General features: G+C 33.4%; 2 protein-coding genes across 2 annotated transcripts; both read right to left on the reverse strand.

The window, feature by feature from the left end:
- Positions 1 to 5,159: 5,159 nt before the first annotated feature.
- On the reverse strand, positions 5,160 to 7,755 carry LOC107470036 (uncharacterized). Its single transcript, XM_052255621.1, has 6 exons — positions 7,475 to 7,755; positions 7,267 to 7,393; positions 6,578 to 6,862; positions 6,385 to 6,492; positions 5,514 to 5,741; positions 5,160 to 5,447 (listed from the first exon to the last, which is right to left on the reverse strand). The coding sequence occupies exons 1-6, from the start codon at positions 7,705 to 7,707 to the stop codon at positions 5,160 to 5,162; spliced, it is 1,269 nt and encodes a 422-aa protein (XP_052111581.1). The 5' UTR covers positions 7,708 to 7,755.
- Positions 7,756 to 9,309: 1,554 nt separating this feature from the next.
- Positions 9,310 to 11,127, reverse strand: LOC110276881 (uncharacterized). Its single transcript, XM_052255622.1, has 2 exons — positions 10,270 to 11,127; positions 9,310 to 10,011 (listed from the first exon to the last, which is right to left on the reverse strand). The coding sequence occupies exons 1-2, from the start codon at positions 11,125 to 11,127 to the stop codon at positions 9,310 to 9,312; spliced, it is 1,560 nt and encodes a 519-aa protein (XP_052111582.1).
- Positions 11,128 to 11,568: the final 441 nt, after the last annotated feature.

Raw genomic sequence — 11,568 nt, forward strand, 5'->3', positions numbered from 1 at the left:
AATTACGCAGCCTTCATACTATATTATTATGAGTACTCCTATATATACAAGTCTTTTTGGCGTACAAGTCACTTACATAATGTGGCGCGCATGAAATCACGTTGTTCTTCTTTGTATCTTGCGTTCCTCCTCCTCCTCCTCTTCCTTATTCTTCTCCTTCTTCTTTGTGTTTCTCCTCCTTTTTTTTGCGTGTTTCATCTTCATCGTCTTTTTTTATTACTGTTGTTGTTGCTGCATTTTTTCCCTCCTCTTCTTTCTATTGATTTTATAACATCATGCGCAAGCGCGAAATTAGAACTCGCACAACTTAATCGGAAAGTGCACCGGATTTTCCATGTAATACCTTAGATGAGTGAAGGTCGATCCCACGAGAGTTGTCGGACTAAGCAAGCAATAGTTGTTATGTTGGACTCATTCAGGCAAACAGTAAAAAGACTTGTGTTGTTGTAAACGCATAAACAAGTGAACAAGAAAATAAAAAAAGCAATGAGTGGTTTGATGTAAAATCAATATAAGAAAACAGTTAAGGTCTCGGAGATGTTTATCTTTTCGGATTAAAACATCTTACCAACTATTTTAACAATGAGTGATTCATTCTATAGCAAATCATAAGTGATTAAACCCTAATCTATTAGTGATTTATCTCCTTTAATCCTCAGCAACCACCACTCTCGTGGTCACTCAATTCAGATCAGATGGTGAAGTTCATAAAACTAGTTTAATGCCACAAAAACCCTAATTACCCAAAGCTAATAGGATTATATGTCACATATCCCAATTAGTTCATGTAATTAGCAATTTAGGAGGAGTGTTTTCAAGCTGTAGTTCAAGTGAGATAACTCTTTCTTGAATCACAAGAACTCATGTAGAAAAGGGTCATACTCTCGTTCCACCGAGTTCATAAGATTAAAAACGAAAACAACACCTTAGAATTGAATCAAACAAAAATTAAAATAAAAGAGTAATAATCTTAATCCATAAAAATAAACAGAGCTCCTAACCTTAACAAGGAGGTTTAGTTGCTCATAACTTACAGAAAAAACAAGATTTTGAAAAGTACGGCAGGAAGAAAATTCTAAACCTAAGTGATCTTTTCCTTTAAATACTAACCTAATAATAAATATTAAACCTAAAAGATATTATTTGTAAATAAAAATTACAAAGAGAAAATAAAATAAAACTAAGAAGTGCTAAATCCACTCGGAAGCCCAAAGAGGTGTGAAACGGGCTGCTGCTGGCGTTCAACTTCAGGAATGGGCATTGAACGCCAAGAGGGGAAGTCTAACGTTGCTGGCCTGTGCCCCCTGCTGGCACCAAACGCCAGATGGGCGTTCAGCGCCCAGAAAGGGTGCTGCCAGCATTTTCCTTTCTTGCGCCAGACTTCCCTAAACTGCTCTGAATTTCACCTAAAATTATAAAAACATAAAAAAAATTTAAAGTAGCATTCAAAGGTGATTTTTGTACTAAAATTAAGTAAAAGTAAATAAAATCTAACTCAAAACAATATAAAATTAACTAAAAAATGGGTATAAGATGCTCAGGCATCATTATCTCTTTTTCGTTTCGTTCTTTCTTTCTTTTTTTTCTGTGCTCTACCCTCCTGTGGCAGAGATATCTTTAATATTTTTTCCTTTTTTTTTCTTTCTTTTTTTTCTTTCTTATCATTCCACAATATAAATTATCTTGGCACTATTCTCTCATCTTCCACTAAGTATCTTATGAAAAAAAATTATAAAGTTCTTTAATTAAGTATGCGTTCTCTAAAGCTTTTAAGATTACTCTACTTACTTGTTTTATCATTAATAATACACACTATGATATTCTTACGAGATAATATCTTTGATAAATAATAATAATAATAATAATAATAATAATAATAATAATTTATTTTAATATAAATGAGTAATTTTAAAGAAGTATTTAAAATAATATCTATAATCTTCTTTTAAAACTTAGTTTATAAAATTTTATTTTTAAACTTCTATTAATTATTTTCTAAATCACGAACTTTTTAATATCCTAATTTTAACCTCAATTTTTTATAAAATTATATTTAAATCCTCATTTATTTTTCATATTTATGAAAATAACCCTAAATTTTTATAAAATATTTATTTTACCCCCTAAACTTTACTTATTACTCAAAATACCCACAAATTTATACAATTATAAATTTAATTTGATCTTTTCATAAAATTATATTTTTCACTCTAAAAAATAAAAGTTCTTGGCTGTTCTCTTTACCCTAAAAAAACAAAACCTTCCCTTTGTTTCTCATAAAAATTTCACTTGATATATTACTTTATTTCGAATTTTTCGGTTACCGATTCTTCGTAACTTTTAATTTAATCTCTCAACCATCAAACCTCACTAATTTTTACTTGATCCTCAATGATATTCCAGCCTAAAAATCTCCAAAACAGTTCGGTCCCGTTGGTATTATCACAGTCAAGCCATGAACTTCACAAATACATCAATATATTGTAAAAATTCAATATAAACTCAATCAATGATCAATCACAGCACCAAATCACTTATTCAATACAGATTTAATCAATGAGAATTTATTAAAATCGTAGTTCCGTATGAAATCAAAATGCTCAAGATTCCGGAGAAGTTTTTTGACCGAGCTGTCAAAGAAAAAAATGTTAAAAATTATTTATGCCTCTTAAAATTCTAATTAGCCGAACTCAAGAAAAAGGAGAGCTACATCACCATTAAATTTTACCGAACAAAAATGACGTCAACATATAAAAAAAAAAAGAATACAAACTCTTTTATTAGATTATATTTTTTTTATCGAAGTTACATATCTCAAGAAATTGAAGCCGAAAGATTAATTAAACCACGGTTCTCTCTCTTTCTCTCTCGGTCACTTCCTTCTCTTGGTTTCTTTCTTTTGGTTCCGTGAAGAAAAGGAATAAAATAAAATAAGGATGATGATTAACGAGGTAAGGATATGTGTCACGTTATATAATTTAATTACTTATAATAAAATAATTTTTAAAATATAGAACTTCAATTTATGAAATAAATTATAATTTATTTATATTTATATTTTTTTAAATGTGAGTCATTACACCTAAGTGTTTTGATTTGCTTATCTGATGAATTCTGTTTAATTAGTAATTATGATACTTGTTGTAACTGTTCTTTAAATGTGTTTGTCTTGAATTTGTTGTGTTTGTGTTTGATTCTATTTTGGGTTGAGTTCCGATGGTGAATTGTTTTGATTTGGGCCGAAGGCCGAGGTGATTTGATTTGGGTCATAGGTTCAAATCCTTATGTTCGAGTCACAGGTCAATGATATGACGGTGGTACGACTCTCAGGTGGATTTTTAATACATAAATATAAATAAAATTGAAAGGAGTATTAATCGAGAAGCCTGAAAAGAGTAAAAATAAAATTGCGAAGATGTATCACTGATGTTTCGACGACTAAAAGATAAAGCGTGAAGTCAAAAGCGATATACGGATAAAGGCATGAAGAAGAGTAAGAGAAGTACAGTATATAGATATATAACATAAGTAAATAGCCACTAGTCGCGACCCGCGAAGTTTAAGTCGGCTAGGGTACAGTATGAAAGTAGTTGACAATAGAATATCCTAATCTCTCCCAAAAGAAACATAAGAGCCTCTATAGGCAAGTTCAAATGAATTAAATACATAATATCAGTTCTTCAAAATAAAGGTGAAGAGATTCTAAGCAAAGTATAAAGTAACGAATATAAAGATCTTCACCATCTCTCAGATAAACCACAACTCACTTCTGAGCACTTGGACCTGTATCCGAAAAACAAGAGATATATACAGAATGAGAACCCCCGACCAATGGGTTCCCAGCACAGTAAAAGTGCCAAATAAATACAATGCACTGCAATAAAAACTCATTAAGCATCCTAAACTTCTCTTCACCAATTATCCATCCTAGGTTCTCGCTAATCCATGAATAGGCAACTATCATAAAGGAATGCTAAATCTAATTCATATCTTTCATGCTCTCCAAATTTCTAACCCTCCAACAAATCGGAATCAGAATCATAAACAAAACCATAACCAGTTATTCTGTCTCAGTAATTCTATACCAATACATCATAACCTCACCTGGAGCAAGTGAATCCACTTCACTGCGTCTACCCATGGAACTCAAATTATCTCATTCAATAATTATCATTATTATTCAATTTAATTCATCTCATCCATAACAGCCTTCAGCGTTCTCCGACACCAGCATGAGGGGCCTCTTAGTTGTACAAACACAAGCAATACAGGCAAGTAATACACAATTAAGGTACAAGTAGAACAAGTAACACATAATCAGGTAGCATAGCATATATGATATAGCAATCCAAAACAAATAGGCAAACCCAAATAATACAAACATATGCAAATGATGAATGCCTGCCCTATGGCTGATGATATCATCTGTCAGTTATATAGCCAACCCAACAAGTCCTGCTAACTAACCATTCACTACTAGAAAATGGCTTAATAAAGACAGATTTACAGACAGATTTGGTTTATATTACAGACAGATTTTTGGTTACCGACGGAATTACCGACGGATTTTGTCCCTCTGTAAAAGCCTCGTCGAAAATTAGTTACCGACGGATTTTTTTCCGTCGGAAAATTACCGATGGATTTTTACCAGTTACCGACGGACTTTCCCTCCGTAAATTCTCCCTCCATTTCCTGAAGACGACAAACTTTCTGACGAATTTTCAGACGGATTTTCCATCTGTAATTACAGACAGATTTTTCGACAGATTTTCATCGGTAATTACAGACAAATTTTCTGACGAATTTTTCCTCGGTAATCACAGACGGATTTTCTGACAGATTTTTCGTCTGTAATTTTTTTAGATTACAGACAGAAAATCCGTCTGTAAATCTGTCAGTAAGATAAAATGAAAATTTTTTTAGATTTTTTCATTGTAAAACAAACCTGTTTTATACAAAATAATATAAATTTAATAATTACAATTTTTTATCTAATTAGTATTCAAATATTTATAATATTACAAAAAATAAACAAATTCATCATATTATAAAGCTAAAAGAAAAGTATTATAAACAAGCAAGTCAATATAATTCAAAACATAAACAAAGTGTATTATCAACTATAATCCTCAGTATATTGTTCAACCATACTAAATTTATCAACTATAGTCCTCAGTGTCATCTTCATCCCTATCATCATCATAGTCTTCATCCGAAGAGATTGAAGGTGGCGGTGGTGACAGTGGCGGTGGTAGTGGAGCAGTAGTGGAACTACTTGACGCTCTAACCTTCTTGTAATAGCTAACATAAGCCTCATTCCATCTCTTCTGTTTCAGCTTTTCCTTCTTGGCCTTTCCAATTGCCCGTTCTAACTTTTCTAACTTCTTTTGAGTCTTTTCCAAAGGAGCCAAGTGTGTATCTAACAACTTACTAATACGCTCATCTGTCTGTTGAGTAACACGTTGAAAAAGCTCTTCATTGAGATTATGAATCTATTCTCGCAAATCAAGAACAGAATTTTGATTTGTAGATGCTCTTCCAGATACAGAGTTGGCAGAAGTGGTTCTAGACTTAATAGAGCTAGAAAAGAATGCTCCTTTTCCGTAAACTCGATTCTTCTTTTGCCCACCACACACTTCCTCCCAAATCAAATCTTCATCAATTGGTGGTAGCTCCATTCCTTGTGCTTGAGCCTCGACATGTTGGGCCTGAACTTCTGCTAACTTTTTTATAAACTTCTCCTGTTGCACAATGATTATTATCAAAAGAAAAAAAACCCTTAAGTAGTTAAGTTGCAGCTGTAAGTTGCCCTAAGAGAAAATACAGAAAACAAAAGACACTTCTGTGATGAACTAGTTCTTTAAAACAGATAGAAGATTTTCACAGTTCAAATCATCAAATGCATAGCAGAACAAAAATCAATTATAACAAGGTGAAACAAAATACAATGCTTGCTTTTTAAGAAACAAGAACTTTACTCCCCTAAAAAATTAGTTAAACCTATATTAGATGCTTTCTTAGGTTATCATCCATAAAACCACAAGTTAATCAATATGCCACAAACTCAGAAATCTAGCAGAGCATGAGAAGTAGGTCCAAAACCAGCAAGTACATATATTGTCATATAGAATTAGACACATGTTTTTCAGATATGTAAATTAAAACACATGTTTCTTTGCTCAGATCTGGAAGAAATTAGAGTTTCATTTTGCTTGAAATGTTAAAAAACAAAGGTACTATAACTCTGGTTTTTGGATGTAATTCTGTTATAAAAACAAAATTAAAAAAACACAACAACTACTACTAATAATAATAAGTAACAGAGAAGAAACTAAATAGTAGTAGTGAAAAATCTATCTACTTAATATTTATACTATATCTCACATGAGTGTCTTGAGAGCGTTTGTCCACCCATTTAGACTTGTCACTTTTAAGTGTGTGGGTTTCCTTGAAGACTTCCTCATGAGTTGGTGTACGGTCTAACTGCTTCTTCTATTTCACATAAACACAGAATAAAAAAATTTTATATAAATAAATGTCTATTAAATAAGATCTAAAGCCACTTAAATTATGTTACCATCCTCTCTATAGTTGAGCTCAGTGGAATAGAACCACCGCAATGGACAGAACCACCTAAGAGTGACGCTCGATTCTCCCTCGCTTTTTTCCTTATATTTTTCCATTTCTCATCCGTTTCCCAGTACTTTTCCAACAACTTTTTGTAAGCAGGAATTAGCCATTCGTGGGTTGTATCCACACCCTCACGGATATCCGACATCATTTGGCTAAATCGCTTACTTGTCCTATATTTGAAAGCCTTCCAAAAAAACTCCTCATCATCGTCATCAATAAGAAAATGGCTCTGCACATAAAAAAGATACTATAATATAAGATAAGACAAGAAAATAACACAGTATTAAGCTCTTTTTGGATACAAGAAAATAACTCCAGTTCATGATTCATTGTTACCTCTTTTTGGATCCTGTATGTTCCTATTTTAATTATGTAAGGAATTTATTCGAAAAATAAATAGAGAGTATATAACTATATATCATGAATTATGGTATATCAACATGATTATTCAAAACTGATTGAAAGAGGTAAACAAAACTTAGTAATTTATATACAGGACATTTATAAAGCTAAGTAAAACACATATTCTCATGATATTTTTCTTGCAGGACATTATATACAAGCCATTTATAGTATAGATGACAAAGATATACATAAATCATATATGATCATTGATATATATGTTATTTTTACCTTCCACTCCTTAAACCAAAACTTCTTTGTCAGAAGAGGGACATCCCCAAACTTTTTATATGGTTTATCATACCGTTTCTTGATGATCTCTGTAATCTTTTGCGAACCAGGAGGGAAAGGTAACCAACTGATAATTTCATAAAGAATTGACAAGTTAGGAAACTAAAAAAAAGTAATTATTTCTCTAATTCAAGCAATCAAATTTTACCTTATTTTTCCATCTGGAACCAATCTTTGTTTTGTGACAACATTAGGAACCGATGCAGTTTCTGATGGAGGAGATGTACTAGAGCTTCCAGGTGTCTCTGAATCAACTAATAGGCTGGAATTGCGAGACGGAGGAGGAATCGAAATTGGAAGAGGGGGTGGTGGAGGGCCCATACATCCTGGAGTAGGCCAAGTTGGTGGAGGAAGACCAATGTAGCCTGGATTAGGCACCATCAAATATGGTTACTGGGTAAGTGGTCCTGACTGAAAATCTGGCACAACTGAAGTCCCAGAAGAGGTGGAGTTGGTGGTAATAGCGGCTGCGGCGGTGGTTCGAGAACCTCTATGACCCTTAACACCTTTACCCTTGACCCGAGGAGCCATGATCTACATATATATTAAAGACAAAATTAAAATAACACAAGCTAAAATAATATTAAAGATGAAACCAGCATGCATTCCATCAACTGATTTGCTCCGCATGCATAGCTGGCCTTTACTTCTATACACAATCATTGGCCAATGGCATATAGGCATACAAGTACAAAACTTACTCGAGATAATCAGAAGATCAAATTCTTATATCAAACCTAAGGGAGTCTACAGAAATAAGTTGTGCCTCCTGCAACAAATTGAAACAAGAAGATCAAATTGATCATAACTGGTTGTAACGAAAAGTAATATTTCTAAAGAGAGTAAGGAATTCAGCAATAGGTACCTGCCATCATCATCACCAACATCTTTACAAATTTATATTATAAAGTAATAATGCTGCTCTGGCTCTGCCAATAACAATTTATATTATAAAATTTAAATTGACAAGCACAATCGGAAAAATGCCATTTGATTTGGACATATCCCATTAATTTGACAAGGCACATATCCCATAATTTCTTACTAATACCTATAGAAAATTACTCGATCAGTTCTTACATAATTGTACCAAAATAGTGAAGATGACAATTAATTAAGAATGCAGGGAGTACACAGTATTTATAGATAAGAGAGTGAAGGGAACTCAGTGCAAATGTAGTGAAGACTGGACAACTATTTATAGATAACCTTTCTTCTTCTCCAACCATTCTTTGCATTGAGCATCAGAACCGGATTTCCATTGATTCAAGTCCGGTTTTTATATATTTTATTTATTTTTTAATTTTTATCATTAATCATGAAATTTAATGTCATGCATATAATACATATAAAAAATGAATGAAGATTAAGCAATCCGAATTACCTGAAGAAGCTGCAGGCTTGTCAGTGGTCTTAACAGTTCTATACATCTAGAAAACAAGTCACTCACATAAACGAGGCATTTTATAGAAGCCTTTTACTAATGCTTGCAAATTAATATTGATTTAACAATATACCATTTTATGCCAAATACATTGATTTAAAGTTATATTGTTTTATTTAACGTGACTTTGTTCTTAGTAGCTAAAGTCGTTATGGAAAAGAAATCAATTTAAGAGTAGAAATTAAAGTTGATTTCTTTTTAGTCAATATTGAAATTTATTACCTCTACTTGGATACTCTTGTATCTCCAACGAGCTATGATTTTTGGAGGCTGAGTGTGCAAGAGCATCAGGTTGAGCTTTGCTGTAGTCTTCTATTTCAACGTCAGTCTGCAGAAAACCAGATTAACATTTTATTTTCCAACAATAAGGCCAATTAATTTATTTTAATTACCTTTTTTACTATTAACTGATTCAGTAGTATAACAGATTATAAAATATGTAAAGTAAATGAGAGATGAAACATTAAAATTTTGAAAATGGAAAGTTCTATATATACTGCACCAAAACCAAATTAAATTAGCTCAGGAATGTTACCCTATTAAAAATCGATATCATCATCAAAGTCTGCAACATCATCATATTCATTTTTATTAGCTCCGGAACTAGAGCCGATGGATAATTCAACAATGCGGTCCTCTCCAAATGGAGACTTAAGACTAATAGGAGGCTCAGTGTTTGAAATCCTAGAAGGATTGCTCTCATCCACTTGATAAGCTACATCATTCTCATCCTCATCCTCATCTACATGTACATGATTGGTTTCAATTCGACCTCTTGGTTTAGTGTTTACAACAACATTCCACAGAGACTTGCAATTTCCAGGATAAGGTAAGAAGTAAACTTGTTTAGCTTTTTGGGCGACAATGAAAGGATCATAGTGGCGATATCTTTTACTATGGTTGACTTCAGTTATTTTGTAGTCATTATGAATACGTGTTCCATTTGGACGACTTGGATCATACCATTGACATTTGAACAAAACAACTCGATTAGAGTCATCACCAGTGTATTCAATCTCGAGTATATCTTCTAATAATCCAAACCAATCACTTTCCCCATTGCCTGCATCACCTTTGACATACACACCGGTGTTATCGGTTTTCTTTCCTTTTGCCCTTGCAAGAGTATGAAATGTATATCCATTTACTTTATAAATTGGATAACTTGTTGCTTTGTTTGAAGGACCCCAAGAAAGTGATTGCAAACCGGGATCAACAATTTCGTTGCATTGATTTTGAACCTAGTTAAAAACAAGAATCAAACTATTTAATAAAAGATATGTGATTACTATGTAATGCATCTATGATACGAATCTATACACTTATATATGATGCAAACCAAGGGGAAAATCGGTCATCGCTTTCTCCAGGACAAGTTTCTTTCCAAAACCTTGATGAAAGTAGGACTAGAGTTGATAAGCTATGGGATTCGTTAGTAGAACAAGTGTAATTAACTATTTAATAAAAGATTTGTGCACTTACATATAGAAAGGGCTAACTTTGCTTTCATTGAGTAGAATATGCAAATGAGCTGCAGCTTTGTCCCGTTCGTCTAGCCAATGATCTTTAGCTTTTTCAACCTTGCGACTAGGTCTATTAAATATTGATAAAGAAGCTTTAATTGTGTCTCTCCCGTCATCATTTCTTCCCACACGGGTTCGCCTCGATAAGATATGTGGTTCAAAGTAGAAAGAAACAAAACTTGAAGTCTCCTTTGCCAAGAAAGCCTCACAAATCAAACCTTCAACCCTTGCTCTATTTTTCACTGTTCGCTTGAATGCTCCTATCACCCTTTCAAACGGATACATCCACCTATATTGGACAGGTCCACACACACGTGCCTCATATGCTAGATGAATTGGCAAATACTCCATCACATTAAAGAATCCCGGGGGAAATATCCTTTCTAACTTGCAAAAGATAATGGGAATATTCTGCTCCATAACCTCTAAATCATGAACTTTGAGGGTGGTTGAGCACAAGTCTTTGAAAAACTGGCTTAACTCGGTAAGAGGCTTCCATATATTTGTAGGTAGTTCTCTGAATGCAGTTGGAAGCAAGCACTGCATAAAAATGTGACAATCATGGCTTTTCATACCAATAAACCTCCCCTGGGAAAGACTTACACATCTAGCAAGGTTAGATGCATAACCATCTGGAAATCTAAGTTGTTGCACCCACTTATACACGTCTTGTTGCTGTTCAGAAGTTAAAGTATAAGCTGCCTTAGGTTTGGACCAACAATTATCACCGACATGCCGCAAATGTAAATCTGGACGCTTGCACAGTTCAGCCAGATCTAACCTAGCCTTTTCATTGTCTTTAGTTCTATTAGTGTCCATAACAATATTCATCATGTTATTGGTGGACGAAATTGTGATCACATGCTCTTTGTACTTGTATGAATTTATTCAATAATTGTCTTTATTTGAATTCACAACTCTGTTCAGCTAACCAGCAAGTGTACTGGGTCGTCCAAGTAATAAACCTTACGTGAGTAAGGGTCGATCCCACAGAGATTGTTGGTATGAAGCAAGCTATGGTCACCTTGTAAATCTCAGTTAGGCAGATTAAATTGGTTTATGGGTTTTCGAAAATAGAAATAACAAAATAAATAATAAAAGGGATAGAATACTTATGCAGATTCATTGGTGGGAATTTCAGATAAGCGAATGGAGATACTGTATGCTCAAGGACGCTTGCTATTCTCCTGCTTTAACTCAATCATTCTTACTCCTTTCCATGGCAAGCTGTGTATAGGGGTTCACCATCAGCGGTGGCTACTTTCAATCCTCTCG

Source organism: Arachis duranensis, chromosome 10 (assembly GCF_000817695.3).
Source record: "Arachis duranensis cultivar V14167 chromosome 10, aradu.V14167.gnm2.J7QH, whole genome shotgun sequence".
In the NCBI taxonomy this organism is placed as follows: domain Eukaryota; kingdom Viridiplantae; phylum Streptophyta; class Magnoliopsida; order Fabales; family Fabaceae; genus Arachis; species Arachis duranensis.

Bases quoted from the DNA above. Each gene is read 5' to 3' on its own strand.
- LOC110276881 (XM_052255622.1), bottom strand. From the start codon at position 11,127: ATGATGAATATTGTTATGGACACTAATAGAACTAAAGACAATGAAAAG. The intron at 10,012-10,269 runs GTTAGCCCTTTC...GTTTTTAACTAG, and splicing joins TTCTACTCAATGAAAGCAAA to GTTCAAAATCAATGCAACGA.
- LOC107470036 (XM_052255621.1), bottom strand. From the start codon at position 7,707: ATGGTGCCTAATCCAGGCTACATTGGTCTTCCTCCACCAACTTGGCCT. The intron at 6,863-7,266 runs GTAAAAATAACA...TTTTATGTGCAG, and splicing joins TTTGGTTTAAGGAGTGGAAG to AGCCATTTTCTTATTGATGA. The intron at 6,493-6,577 runs GTAACATAATTT...TATGTGAAATAG, and splicing joins GCTCAACTATAGAGAGGATG to AAGAAGCAGTTAGACCGTAC.